The 15,784-nt window shown below is 45.7% G+C and overlaps 1 protein-coding gene across 6 annotated transcripts in view; it reads left to right on the top strand.

Moving 5' to 3' along the window:
- The window catches only part of Ttk (zinc finger and BTB domain-containing protein ttk), a 45,755-nt gene that overhangs the window by 5,065 nt on the left and 24,906 nt on the right, over positions 1-15,784 (top strand). For all 6 annotated transcript variants that reach the window (XM_076899400.1, XM_076899398.1, XM_076899402.1 and 3 more), the window contains exons 2-4: positions 10,356-10,742; positions 11,084-11,831; positions 12,726-12,785. In XM_076899400.1, coding sequence (XP_076755515.1) covers positions 10,524-10,742; positions 11,084-11,831; positions 12,726-12,785 — 1,027 coding nt within the window. In that variant the 5' untranslated portion in view covers positions 10,356-10,523. The remainder of the gene's footprint in view (positions 1-10,355; positions 10,743-11,083; positions 11,832-12,725; positions 12,786-15,784) is intronic.

A 15,784-nucleotide genomic window follows, 5' to 3' on the forward strand; every position in this document is an offset into this window, starting at 1 on the left:
TAGCTTTATACGTAGGGTCTACCCCTTTGTCATGATAATAGTTCGCTAATTTATTAGTGTGACAAGTATCATTTGTTGATTCATCCTGGTGAATAGGCCAGAGTTTTTATTCGTCTTTATTCGAACTTCCCGCGCGTCGAAACGTTGGCCGATAATATAGATTTCTACTATTGCGACCTACTGTCGGCTCTGCCATACGAAGTGTTAAGTCAGCATTCTACTCGCAAGAAACGATCGAAGTAAGGTATCTTTTTGTAAACAGGCAAACCTTTTCCGATATCTGATTAGCGTGAGCAGAAATTCGTATCTTATACGTTCGCAATTGACGCGATTGAACCAATAATATCCGTCGTGTGCAATGTTGAGATGTAATGGCAACTTGTTAATTGTCTATTGCGATTGGTGAGAACTCGCAGACGCACGACCTCGTAGAAGCCTAGATTTTTGCGTTATACATTGTATTTTTAAATAATCGATCGTTTTCAAGCGGTGTGGCAAGGTCGAAGATCACTTTGACAAAGTCATATTAGTTGTCGATTTTTGAATTTATGGATAAAAAACGCGTGTGCGATCTAAACCGTGCGCGTCTGCGCATTGAAGTAACGGTGATGACTGTGCAACGTGTTGCCTTTCCCTGTACTCCCCATCCGTTATTCCTTTTATTACGTGTGTGGATTACGACTGCGTGGTCGTCAGGATATATCCATTACAAGAATGTCGGGCTCCGACAGCAGTTTGCACTTTTGCCAACTCGTTGCAGTTTTGATTTTCGTGCAGATATAGCGTGACACATTCGCGAATTCGTTAATTGTCCCAGAACCCGAAATCTTCGTAAAAGCGTACACCATAACGCTGTTATTCCTCCAGTGACATTAAGATAATGCATTTTAAACGAGTACTTTTCCATTCGCATCGCTAATCATTTCTTCCAATCGAGAATCAGAGACAAGAAGAGTTTCGCTTTATGGGAGATAATTTAAGTAGCGTGGTTTACTCATCAATGACGAATTTTTCATCCTCTGCGTGTTCTATTGTTTCTCGTTACACGTCACGTTATTTATAGGGTGCCGATTTCTCGACGATGCTTTGCAATAGCACATTCCGAGGGTAACGTTTCGATGGATGTTTTCGGTTGGCTGTTCTTTTGTCTGAATCTCTTTTATCCTTGGAATGATTCACCGGGGATGGTGTGTCAACAACACAGGCCCGGTCGGTGTAACGTGGCCGTAGAACAGGAATCGGGTATACCTGCACCTGTTTTCATAACACCATACACACAACTAAATCGCGAAATGGGTGTTCAGCTTCGCGCCCTAGTTACACCTGTGTCTAGTATCGCGGAGGTACGTAACACGTTTGCACGACACTGTACGTCAACCGAGGTTGCCACGTTTCTCGTGACGGCTTGCTTGAAAAACTGAGGTCGCATTGAATAACAAGTTACCGGCAAATTATTGGTCAATCTTTTAAAAGTGCGACTACCGATCTAGTGAAACGATGTTTTCTTTCCCACGCCGATTCGGTAACCAACAGTGCACGGTGTCGCTCGTCAATTAAATAATGCCTATATTTAGATGACCTTGATACGCTACATGAAAAAAGTATAAAAGAAGGTGCGTTATAAATTGTTTTAGTTATCACCGTATCAAAATTATTATAGTTACGTACGACTATAATTGATGTTTTGATGTCAATTAAAATTTATTAGCAGCATCCTTGTGATGTAACGTTAATGTATTCGTGACACGAGTACGGCTAAAAACAATAATCGTTCCCATTTGGATTATGGAAAGCCATTTTGTGAGCCTTGAAATATTATCCTTCGGAATGGAGCGGGTTTTTTTCATGAGAACTGGGAGAAAAAATTTAGTGAAAACAGAGGGGTGATCGCCGGAGCAATGCGCATCGAGGGACGATCGCGTTTAACGGAGGGTCGGCAACGGTGCATAGATTTAATCGCTCTATGGGAACGGAACGTTGCGTAGGAAATCGCTGAAAAGCCACGCAGCGGGCGTTGCAGGGTCGACCACTTTTGTACGCGCATAAAGCCCCCCAAAAAAAAGGAAACGCGATATTAGATTAATTCGTAATGCGTGTCGAAAGCGAGCCAAAATACGTGTAAAGCGTTTAATATCCTGTTCGAAAATTGCGTCGGTGCGCGACGCGGTCACTTTTTCTAAGCGTCGTCACCGTTCTCCGCCGCTATCGGTCGTAAATCTTTATTTTTCCCGTCGTAAACTGTTTCGTTATTCCGCGCTCCGCGCGACGTTTTTACAACTATCCGCGAGGACCTTCGCGTATACGCGCGGAGGAGGCGATTTGTTTAAAAAAGTTTTCGAGAATCGAGAACGTTCGACTGTGAAAAAATGTAGGGTGGACGCCAATGCGCGCGGCGAGGTCGGCCGTCGTCGTTGTCGGCGGAAGGGTGGTGGTCGTGAGGGCGAGGAGCGTCAGAGAGGGGTAGGTACGAGGTTGAGGAGGTGTAGGAGGGCGCGATGCCGGGATAGGAGGGGTAGGGTGCCAGACTAACAGAAAGAAAGATAGCCGACCTGTCTGTGTGAGTGTACGCGTGAGTGCGTGAGAGTGGCTCAGACTCGTCTCTGTGTGCACGTTGGACTTGGGTCTGTAGTGGTCACATGTCTGAGAGGGGCAAAAGAGCAAGCTCTTCAGAGATGAGATTCAACGTCTCGGAATCCTGTGACGACGAAGGCACGATATTCTTTTAGGGTTGACGCCGCTTCTCGACCCGCCGAAACGGGTTGGAACCCGTTTCAATTTCGATTGTCCGATCAACGATTTCAGCGTGGAAATTTGTCGATATCATTCGATGCACGCGATTATAGGTTTCGTGACGCAGAGTTCCGAATTAGACCGATAGTTTTGAAACGTTTGCGCCTCCAATTATTTAAATAAGGCCAGGCATTATTCATTAAACGTTTCCTATTTATACACGCATATTTTAGCTGCACGTAGGGCGGGGGAGGAATGGGGTCCCATCGGCCGTTAATAAGTTTCACTATGAACGGGGTTTCACCATGAATGATCGAGTCGAATATGCAAAACTAGGCGTGACTTTCCATTCGCTCGGAGGACAAACCCAAAAACGTGTGTGCTCGGTTCGCTCGTTGGGCAAACGAACGAACGAATCAGAAATGTTGCGGGTATGTGTTTCTCCGCGAAGGCTCTAAAATGTGGGACACGTTCCTCGGTAGCCAATCCCTCTTCCCCTTTGCCGCAAAATTCTCCGTTAACTTCGTACCTGGTGCTTCCACTACACCTAACGGGGAATGAGCCGTACCTGTGCCTCGATGCCGACGCAAACTCTATCACGCGTGTACGCGTGCCTCATGCACGCGCTCGCACACTCTGCCAGTGCGCCGCGCGTTCGGGAATGTGTGAACTGTGAGCGCGTTCATCGTTCCAAGCACATCCTGGCACTCCCCCAGTGGGAGGGAGGAGGCGCGACAAGGGACAGATATCCGAGCGCACGCTTGCCTCGCTCGATTTCAAACACTCCCGAATTATATCACCACCGTGCGAGGAAAATCTGTTTGTCGAAAAGATCACCCCGGAGCTGTTCAAGGAAGAGTGCGGACACTGGCCGCCATTTTCGCTCGGATCACGGATATACCGCGAGCGCTAATTTTGAATTTTTAAATCCGATTCTATATGTGCATATTGTTGCGATTACTACGCGAATGCCACGGTTACGTTCATAACTCATTATTTCAGTGATAATTACCAATTCATACGTACTACACGGAAAATTTGTTAATTTATTCGATGATAATCCCGATATTTTTAACGCATAATAATGTTTGTGGACTCAAAGTTTTGCACTCGCACAAGTAGTACCACGTCCACTAAGTATCGTCGCTATTCTGAAACTGGAAATAGAGTGAGTTACGTATCGAAACATAAATATATTGTATTTAATATACGTTAGAGACACCGTTAATATTTAATAGACTATTATAGAGAATTATTTTAACAACAGTTTATGAGTCTTCACTGATAACATACAATTTTGTAACTGGCAAATCATTTTCCTGTAATGAGCGGCTGTTACAAATGGCACCAATCAACAATCGATACTTTGATATGCAAACTCTTCCTTGAACTTTAGATCACCCTAAATCGTTCTCTATCTTGCTTTTTTTCCCTCTATCACTGTCTTTGATACGACAAGTACGACTCGATTCGCCTCGAGCGGTTATTTCGTTGCTAGCGATATTGATTATCGTGAACCTAACCTAGCCGGTCACTCCATTTTTTCCTCGTTCTTCTCTATTATCGATGCCCCAGGGGATGTGCTAAGAGACATCCCGTTGATCTTTCTCGCCTCGAATCCTACGAAACTCTTAATCGACTATCGTTGCCGCATATTTAATTCCTCCTTGTCCAGTTTCCTCTGCGTCAATAGGAATTTGTATCTTTTCCACGTCTATCTATCCCGGTATCCGTTTATCTAACCGTTTCACATGTCCGTTGCACACTCGGTTGGCTTCGACCTCGATCCACCGTTAAAATTCGGTCGATCGATGAAGCAACCCTTATTCTAGACCGACTAACGCCTCCGGATGTTCCTATTACCTTCCTCCCACCCCCGCTCTCTTTCTCCCTCCGTCACTTTCTGATTTTCTTTCTGCTCCGTTTCACGGTGCTTCCTTGACCGTACTCACGAACACGACAAAGTTCGAACGAAGTGAGAGCACGTTCGCGCGATGGAAACTCGGCTGAATGTTGAAATCGCGGGAGGACCTGCTGCCCCCTTAAGAATCGGTCTCGTGGTGTGCTGTTGGTGTGCGTCATCATTGTCGCCGCGGTGTGTCGGTTTTCGCGCGCGACCGAGAAAAACGGAAAAATATCGAACGGCATGACGGCGGTGCATGGCGTGACGGGCCGCAGAATTCCTGCAGAAATGATTTTGTCGACCGACACGTACATCCTTGAGCGATGACTCAGCGGAATGTTTCTCTATCGATACGTATCTCTCGGCTGACCGCGGTAAGAATAATCCTAGGATAAAAACCAGCGACTTTAAACGCTATTAATGGATCCCAGTGTACTTAGTAGACACAGAGAACCACCACCACCAGCACCACCTCTATCATCATCGCTACATTGGCCACCACCAGCTCCCCGGCTAGGCGTGCATGCGGTGTGTGTACGTACCCGTATCCTCTATACGCGGAAGCGTCGAAACAGTAAAAGGTAGGAGGCACAGGCCAGCCAGCACGGGGAGGGTACATATAAGCGGTGAAACAAAAAGAGAAAGAGGAACGGAGTCACGGGAGAGGGAGGGAAAGAGAGATTGATAATGGTGTGTACGAGTAAGAGAGGGAGACAGGGAGGACGAGCGAGGATTTCAGGCTCTCGAAACGCAGCGGTATTTGCCGCGCTTTGTCGTTCGTTTTGTACCTCGGCGTGACTCTGCCGCTGGTGCTGATTACGCAATGCGTGGCCATGAGAGGAGCGAGTCGCGTACGCTCACGTACGAACGCACACACGTGCACCCGCTTTAAGGACGTGTGCGCGTCACAAACGAGAATGTAGTCACCGCGGGCGTGTGCGTGGCACGTACACACACGGCTGCGCTGCACGCACGTGCGTGAGCAACAGGCGTTTGTGCGTGAGACCGCGGGCGCACACGCGCGCGCGCGCCTCTTGATCCGATTAGTTGCCGCTGGGTGTGCGTGTACGCGTGCCGACGAGCGCGCGCGGATCGCCCAACGTGGCTACCGGCGCATCCATCGTCTCTTGGTGTCATCGATGGTGGCCCACATCTCGTTCTGTTTACAACACAAATTGCGATCGAGCAAAAGCGTACAGAGCGGAGAAGAACCGCGGCTCGACCCGCGAATCGTTCTCCAATTTATGTCCTGTCTCGTCTATTCTGTTTCCGTTCTGGTGGCAGTTGTTCGCGTCGGGAAGGCCGCGAGATATACGGCTGTTCTCTATTCATCGCGAAAACCTCGTTTTCGGGGTCAGCCGCGTCGGGATGCGTGCTTGTTCCCTACGACGTGCCACGCTGGTAAATGTGTGCGTATGCATGCGACTCTCGTAGCGGCCATAGTGCGCGCGCTATGTTTTCGTGTGCATCGGTTGCCTGGTAGATACGATGAATATACATAGGCGTGTAGCCTAGGAACAATGGGGTCGGTTACGATGACGATCATATTAGAACTGAGAACTCAATGGTGGCGGTAGTAATATGGGTGGTGACCACGATGGTTAACCCCTCGCTCTACGGTCTTTCGAACCTTTTTCGACGCGGATATAATCTTATTTCATCGAGTTTCCAATTTCGGGGGTAAAAATATCGAATTATTTCTCAGCGTCTTGCTCTGTAAGTGGTTTAAGTGGTCTTTTATCTGAGAAAATGCGTTTGTTTCTATACCTATTTGATATCGTGAAATGTATGTTGAAAAAAATAGTCTTCGGAGCAACTATTTAGACGTAGACCTATTTAGATAACGCAAAATTGATACGTCCTTCCATTAAAAAAAAAAAAAAAAAAAAAAAACATAAGGGGACCCCACTTGTGCGATTAGTCCCTCCGTCTCAATTAATTGGAAATATATATTCAGCGCAGTGGTTTTGCGTAAACCACTTATGACACTTTATACAGTAACAGTTTTTAGCGTTTGTCTGGAAACTAGGAAGTTGCTCGAGGAAAGGACTCGTAGAGACTGGGTCGAATACGATCCGAAGGCCGCAGTGGTGTTAAGTGTTAAGGGAATATAACGGGACGAAGTTCGTAGCGAGATGGCCGAGTACGGCTCTCCGGCCCGTACCCCTCTCTCGCGCACCGTTTCTCGCTCGTTTATTGTGCAACATTTCGCCGATTCGTAATCGTCGTTCGTTCGAACGTCGTTATCTATCGGGTGAAAACGTTTGAACGGCACGGGAGGCGCGGCTGTATCCGAGCGGCTGCTACGTTGTACAGGCTCTCCCGTTGGTGTAACTCGATCCGATAGAGAATGTGGTAAATATCGTTTAATCGGTTTTTATCGTCCCGGAATGGTGCACGGTCGCACGCGTGATCGAGCGAGTCGTACATGGCCGTTGGAATTACCGTGATTCGCTTTCCTGCCTTCCTGTTTTAACGAATTTCTCGATTTCCCGTTATTAGAGCGCGGAACGTATCCGCCGATCGGCGTTAGAGGCCACCTTCTTGCACACGTTGGAACGTCATGATAACCTTAATGAGAGAAGAGTGATACGGGGCCGTAGGAAGTAATTAACGGGTTTAATTATACCGCGAGGAGTGTGTTCATCGGTAATGCTTGAATATAGACGGGCGGTGTTCGTCACGCGCCGCCGTTGTTGATAACCTGAATAGTATTCGAGAGTCGAAGATGACGTCCTCCCGATCGGCTGAGACACCGGGAGGCCACTTTTACATTTCGTATGGTTAACGGCTTTAGCGCAGAAGCGTCGGGTTTTTTTCGCGTTCGCACGAAAACTGGTCGAACACGGTCCGGCTTGTATGCGCGGCTAAACAAATATAACTTGCGAAGTGGTGCCACGACGTTCGCTCAACGTGTGCATCCTTCGCGGAACGCAATTGTGTACACTGTCACGGTCTTCGTCCGCGTCTGTTCTTATTCGGCTGGTTTCCTACTTCGATCGACTTTCGTGCACGGTTCATTGGGCGCGCGTTTCCCAATCTCTCCGGATCCGTAGCGACACCTTATTTCCATTCGATCGAAAATATTCCTTAAAACACGGCGAAACGGCTCGACCAAAAAATCCTCCGTATTCCAGCTGATTCAATAATTTCTGACGTAATCGTGTTAGATAATGCCCGCAGAACAAACACGAGTACCTCGCGGAACCTTTTTAACGAACCTCCAGTCTTTTCTTGCGAACCTCTCCGTCTGAAACCGTGTACGGACCGTGTTTCCCAAACTAGGTTGCGCGACGGAAGGTATTCTTTAATTCGATTTGCCACGTTTATTTCAACAACATTCACCATTTTCAGGGTAACGATAAACGGTAGCTCCGTTTAATGACTTAATGAAATTAGGATGACAGCGACTGTCGATAGTGTGCGGGGCTTTTCGAGAGCAATCCCGAATGAATTTCATATCGAAATGAACTTGAGAACCGCTGATTCAAAGCACTTTCGCGGTTGTCATCGGGGATAACAAATTTAAACTAGACGGTCCCTGCGATTTCGAAGTTTCTTTTCAATTTTATCTCCCGGCTGTATTTTTGCCCGATCTCTGGCGATTGCCAGAAAACGACTACCACTCTTTTGTCGATTCCGGTACATACACGGAAAGGGCGGTGGGGGCGCACGGAAAAAAAGGTTGGAAGAGCGCGGACCGATCGATGGAACACGGCATCATCCGGTTTTCACGGGTCCGTTGCTCGCGCAACGCGGCCTCCACTTTTGCGCGGCCGATTTAATAAAGCGACCGAGATTTCGCACGATTCTATTACGTAATCCATTTATCAGGAAGTCGAGATTGCGCGGTAACGGCGTCGAAAGAAGTAGGAAGCGACCGAGTCGAAACCCGCGGCGCGACATTTCAGAAATCCCGCGATCGCAGCCGATCGTTAATCGCAACGCCACAGCGTGTACAGCACCATGATGACGTGCCATTCACCGTGAAAACCATTCACTCAAGGTATTAACAAGGTCGTGCAAGGTCGTGCACGGCTATCCTGCATTTATATCGAACACACAAACGAGACCCGTCGTGGAACGACGGATAGCCAGGCGCGCGCGGCTTACACGGTGCTATTGCGATCGGGTGTGCGTGTGCACACGTGTGCACAGGTGCTGCACACGTACGTATATCGAGGTTTGCGCGCGAAAGCAACGGGAACCCGGTATCGATCCGAATGCGTAGAAAATGCTATTGATTCTCTCGTCGGCCGACCCGTCGACCTCTTCTCCGCGTTATGTAGCTGCGAGGACCGAGGAGGAGGCGGACGCCAGGATCCTCTCTCTTTTCCTCTCCCCCTCGCTTTCCCTTCGCGTAATTCGTTGAAAAATATTCCTTCCTCTTTTCCTCTTTTCGTTTTTTCCTTTTCGTTGCGATCGCAGTTCCCTTGGAGACAGAGGTTATCTTTGGCGCCAGTTAAAGGTCGATGCAGGTACTCGGAGTTGTACGTATAATGTAATTCAAATCGAGCGAGATGACATTTTGAGTTTGTTTCGCCAAACCAACAAAGTTTTATCCAGATGCTTGAATCTCTTCAAGAACATTGATATACGAGCCGTTTAGTGTCTTTCTAGATGAAAGTTACTTTCTCTGAAGAAAAATTAAAGTTCGATGGGAGGAAGCTACGGAATCGTTCAACAAAAAAAAAGGGAACGTATCTGTCGTCAGGTTTTAAATGTGGAGTTTTTAAAGTGTTACAAATTGAATTCTGTTCTTTTTATCTGTTTCGCCGTTACGATAAAAGGTAAATACGGATCACCGTAAGACAACTGATTGTACCGACTCGCTGAGGTTGCCGTTTCGCGGAGCGGTCACGAAACAACGCGTCCTGTCTTTGTTCGGAACGCACACCGGTATCCTTTCACCTCCCTGCTTTCAGTTCCCTATCACGATTCGTAACTTGATATTAATAAATTGCGTGATCGCGAATTCGCTGCGAAAGCAACGAGACGGTGGTGGTACCCGACCAGCTCGATTAAGTTCCTTGTGTCCGTGGGCTTTTTCCCCGATGACGCGTAACGAAGAATACCCGCCCTTTGACCGACCGAGGAAAGCCGTTTCTGCCACATCTTCGCGGTCTCGGCGAAACAAACGTTGCGTACGTGACCGTGATTGGGCTGGCGAAGGGGTGAGGAGGAGAATTACATAAAAGGCACGAACCAACCGAGTCGCCTATTCGTCCAACCTACGTCCTCCAGGGTCGTACACCCACGTTCGTACGCTCGTGCGTATCGTCTCGCGGGCTTATATGGACGATTATGCATGCAGGCGTTATCGTATATATATATATATACATACACGTATGCGGAAAGTTTAGAGGACTCGTCCCAGGACTATGTGCACATCATTTTCAAGAAATTTTCCATATGCAGGAATTCTGGCGGCCGCCGCGCTATCGTTCTCCCGTTTCCGCACACGTACATCGCGAGGGGCAATCAGTGATTCATGTCGACATGAATCATTTATACAGAAACGAGTTCGATGCTGGTGCAAGTGATCGAGCACCACTTTGCATATTAAGCTCCGACTTAATTGTCGTAGAGGCGAGATGCGTTAGATAGGTTTTTTTTTTCTTCGTGCATAAAAGAAGAGGGCGCGAGGGGGAGAGAGGGGGGGATGGAAAAGTAGCGACAATACTCAATGGTAATAAGCTTTGTTTTCTGTCTGCGGCTGTAGATCACGAGAAGGAAGGATATGATAAACTGTGGCCGATGAAGAAGAGAGCACGAGCACGAGTACGAGCAGGAGCACGAACAAGAGCAAGCGGCTTCGTCGAGGAAGGCGAGAAGAAGCGACGACGAGGCGGCAGCAGGAATACCAATAAAAAGATCAACACTAGATCTGATGTTAGCGGACATTAACGGTAACTTGGCGGATCTGAGAAGCGAAGCGATGGCGTCGCAGAGGTTTTGTCTGCGCTGGAATAATCATCAAAGTAATCTACTCTCCGTTTTCGACCAACTACTTCATGACGAATCGTTCGTCGACGTTACGCTGGCCGTCGAGGGTCAACTACTCAGGGCGCATAAAATGGTGCTGTCGGCGTGTAGCCCCTACTTTCAGGTAAGGACGCAAACCCAACTTCATCTTCGGAAATAAAACAAAAGAAAAAGAAAGGAGAAGAAGAGGAAAAATAACGAAAGAAAAGAAAAATAAAGATGCAAAAAAGAAAACACTTGGTCCGCGAATGCCGGAGGAAGTGTATTTTCTTTTTGAACACCACCGACGATTCGCTCGATCCTAGGGCATTTATTAATAATTCATAACGGTAGATTAATTCGTGACGCGTATTAATAATTCATAACGTTCTCTCTCTCTCTCTCTCTCTCTCTCTCTCTCTTTTGTCGAATCTATATACCAACTCGCGATGCGGCTTTTTCTTCCTATCCCGTTACGCTTTGCAGGCCCTTTTCGTCGGCCACCCCGACAAGCACCCGATAGTAATTCTGAAAGATGTCCCGTACGTGGACATGCGCAGCCTTTTGGACTTCATGTACCGGGGAGAGGTCAGCGTCGACCAGGACAGGCTGACCGCCTTCCTGAGAGTCGCCGAGTCCCTCAGGATAAAGGGCCTGACCGAGGTAAACGAGGACAAGTGCGACTTGCCCAGTATTACCTCCTCGTTACTTGGCAATCAAAACACAGTACCTCCGCCGCCGCCGAACCTGCATAGAATAAACCAAATCGGGCCTCACCACCATGTCTCGCAGAAGAGGATGCACCATGTGTCCAACCATCCTCTGCTTGGCTCGGCCTTATCCGCGCCAAAGAGGAAAAGGGGCAGACCGAGGAAGCTGAGCGGCTCGTCGGACACGCCGATCGGCGAGATCTCCGGGCAGGAGCTGCAGTCTTGCTCCGGGGCTGACCTAGTCCAGGGCTCGCCGGAGATGATGGAGATGAAGATGAGTATCGACTTTCAGAGCGAGAGCACCGGGAACACCGGCAGAGGCGGGAACGGCGCCTCGGCCGGCAGCAACAACGTCAGCAGCAATAACGTCGGTAACTCGGCCACGACGGGGACCAGCCTGGCCGCTTCCTCGTTGTCGTCGTCGAGGAAGGACGAGCCAACGGAGAACGGCACCGACACGCCCGAGTCCATGACGCCTCGCGTCAAACGGGAACCCGAACCAACGCCTAGCACCTCTGCCCAAGGTAAAAAAAACTTGTTTCTTTCCGCCGCTCGGATCGGTTGTCTCGAAGAGGACGTAACCAGCGAAGATCGTACGGTTTTTCATCGGGATTCGATTTCTTGAACAATGTTGCTTAAACGCCGGATGCTTTCAGAAGTAATAAGCCATTTTAAATGGATATGCTTTTAAGTACATATGTATACGTTAGCATACGATTTCCACTTGATTATTAATGTATTTACAAACCTCGTAGTGGTCAACTCACACGCTGAATACGCTTGCAAGCATTTCAGGTGTGATTTTTCGAATTGCTTACGTAATACGGCTACGAAGACGCGTTGCGGTGTATCTCAGGTTTGTTCTAACCCCACGCAAAAAGTCTAAAGCAGCTTTGAGTCATTCAAGTATACGGAAACAACGTTATATTTTATTTATTGCAGTTGTTTTCATTGAAATAGACGAATTGATATTAGAACGCTTTGTTTTAACGGGAAACAAGGAAATCGTTGTTTTCTTTACAGTAAACGATCAACTGATAGAAATTTCACTCTTATCGAAATAGAAAATAATTAGGCTATGCAATTTCTCTTTAATTTTTTACTGAAACGATTTTTACCTTTACTTCCTTCTTCGAACTACCGATTCAATTAACCCTTGGACACAAACGGCCTCCGAACATAAATAATTAATGACGAATTACCAATCTCTTAAAATTTTCATGAAGCTTTTTTACAACTCTATTGATATAAATTAACTTGATATAAATAAACATATCGCGGAATGCCTGCCAGTCGTAAAACTGACGAATCCTTTGTGTTCCAGGGTTGAACGAAAAATGTGCGTACATGTAATTTTTGTAATTTATCGGAGATTTCTTGATAGTCGATAATCTAATTGGTCCCCATTTGTCCGTTAGCCTCTGACGAGACATTCGCGCGGCCGCACAGTAGACAAGGGAGCGAGGGTTTCAAGCAAGGTAAGAAATACCATTGTCAGCTTACACGGTTAACAATCTGCGTCGTCATTTATAATCATAAATAATCATCATCCGTAATTCGAATAATCGTCAGTAACAAAACGTCATTCCGCACATTCAGTATTCTTTGATACGAATATAGTTAGCTTGAGCAACTTTAACATCTCATTAATCGACGACAGCGGTACCAAACAATCCGGTTCTCCATTCTCGAGTTCAACATAGAGACTTGTAAATAGTCGAGCGTACTAATCTATGCCTACTACTAAAACCAAGAGCAAGCTTTATTGTCGGGTAATTATAAATATCATTTGGAATTTAATAGCGTTACAACGTTCAACGTTCATTTGTCGTGATTTTGTGTCCAATAATTATTTTTGTATATCGACATTTTAAAATATGCAATATGTATAAGTATATATTTTTACACCACTAACGAATAGACGCTAATTCGTATCTGGTGAAATTCGTAATTCAAGGCGAACAATTAGAAATGTATTTGTGTACGTAGATTATATTCTACCTACATTTTAACGAGTTGAAGAAAGGCGACATTACCGTCATTTTTTTTCTTTTTTTTTTTTTAAGAAATCATAGGTTTATCAGTGTTTTAATCACACGTTAATGTTACGTTTGAATTGCCTAATAATCGATTGAAGCTTTTCATACGATTCGTCGAGATCGATCGACGGTAATTACACGATATTCTGTTCGCAAGCTTTCCTAAGCGACATTGTATTCTAATATTTAACAAATGCTCTATCACTTGTTTAAGCTGTTGCTCGTTTTTCATCGAGGCGGTCGCAATCGCCTTGGCAAATTTCGGCGAGCGAGACACACACACACACACGTGTAAAAGAGAAAGAGGAACAGAATAATGAACCTGCTTTACGATGTGCTAATGAATTTGATTTTTCAGAATTTTCGTCCGTTAATCTTACACCTTGCTCGTCGTTGCGCGACTGCGTGCTCATTTTCCGAGCGCAGTATCGCAGCAACGTTTCCGGGGGTGGCTATTTTTCGATCGTAGACTCAAGTACACTAGAAAAGAAACAGAGCGAAAAAAATTTGTCAGACTCAAGTCGATGAATTTGTTGACGAGTGCGATCCGTTTAAGATGTTAACTCGAGGACACCGCCTGAGTTAGCATCCTTACATGAATGAAATTAAGGTCAACAAATCTCGCGGGATATTCGAATAAAATAAAAATCGTGCGATTTACGCCTGAGACAGGCGAATTAGACTCCCAGGAGTCTATGCGTGTCACGGTTTTCTAAAGTAGGCCTGTTAGAAATATGTACCAAAAAAAAAAAAGCAATTGATAAGAATCGTTTCCTTTTCTCGTGCAACCTGAAACGAGTCGTTCGGCACAGTCAAGCCGTAGTGTAGGCGAAATGTATCGAAACACGATGCGCACCGTGTTTTACGGGCTTTTAGAAAACGACACCTCTACTTGAGTCACGCGTGTTGGCCTGTGACAACTCGAAATAGAAAAAAAAAACCATACCAGAAAATATGTATACATATGCGTAACATATACATATATATATATGCATATACATATACATATATATACGAAAGAAACAGAGTGTACGAGAGAGAAAGGAAGCCGTCGTCTCGTTGAGCCCCGTACAGGCGTTTTGTTTAAGCTCCTCTGAAACGGCGAGACGTTCGAGCGGAATAAAAAAAAAAAAAAAAACGTGCCAACAAATACACAAAGATATAATATATACTCCCTTTTGAATGCTGTAGCCTCCAAAAATCTAACCTACCACCCACCGATCGTCGTTAAAGGACATATGTATTTATATATAGATACATAGAAAATATTACATACCCATGTAACTTATACTCGGCCAATGCGCAGCGCCTCGTTCCTTCTTCTTTTACGCTCGTTCTCCACGTTCTCGTCTCTCTAGATATTTCTATTTACTATCACTCTTACTTACCCACTTCCATCCCCGTTTTACATATTATAGATACGTGCGTATACTTACGCGTGTATGTATATACGTACATGTATGATACATCTGTCTGTACGTGCATATATATGTATATCTGAATACCTTTTAAAATATATATATATTCCCGCACGAATGAGAAACGCTTCGCTGCCATTGGCCACTTGGTAAAAGGAGGGGGTGGAGCCAGCTTTTAGCGGTGCTTACTTTTTTTCTGATTTTTATTTAAAACGCTGGTTTACTTTCTTTTTTCACGTTCGTTCGTCGCAAGGAAGTTGAAACAACGGCGATCAATGTCGCGCCGAGTGTGACAGACCGCGCGTATATGTACGAAACGGATAGTGATATCAGTTACCAAATGTAAGAAAAACAGGAAAGTGTGCGTAGCTTCTTTTGTTTTCATTTCTTTTCTTATTTTTTTCTCTTTTTTTTTTTTTTTTTTTTTTTTTTTTCTTTCTTTCTAATTCTTTTAATCATTTCCTCCATTTCTTTATTCGAACGGACAACGAACGTCGGCAGGTTATCGCTTCCGCCTTCTCTTGCGTTCTTCTCGTTGCCTAGTTTGAGTTTTCACGACGGAGAGAGGGATGAAAAGAACGGAGAAAACAGATATTCGGGGAAAAGAACCGAGGAAAGAGCAAAAGACGGAAAAGGAGAGAGAAAAAGCAGATGAAAGAAACGACAGGACGGAAAAACAAAAGATAGAGAGATAAAGAGAGAAAGAGAGACATACTTCTATTATAGACACGGAAAAGGAAGAGCGAGAGATAAATAGAGACAGACAGACAGAAAGATTGACAGAAATGGAGAGAAAGAGAGAGAGAAAGAGAGAGAGTGAGAGATAGAGAGAGAGAGAGAGAGAGAGAGAGATCAATGTTAACGGAAAAACTAAAGGAAAAAGAAAAGGAAGAAAACAATATTCAGAGTGTGACGTACGTTCTTTTCCATACGAGGTATTCGAGAAAGAGAGAAAGAAAGAGTAAGAGAGCGAGAGAGAGAAAGAGAGAGAGAGAGAGAGAGAAAGATAAAAAAGAAATT

The sequence above is a fragment of the Xylocopa sonorina genome, chromosome 8 (assembly GCF_050948175.1).
Source record: "Xylocopa sonorina isolate GNS202 chromosome 8, iyXylSono1_principal, whole genome shotgun sequence".
NCBI lineage: Eukaryota > Metazoa > Arthropoda > Insecta > Hymenoptera > Apidae > Xylocopa > Xylocopa sonorina.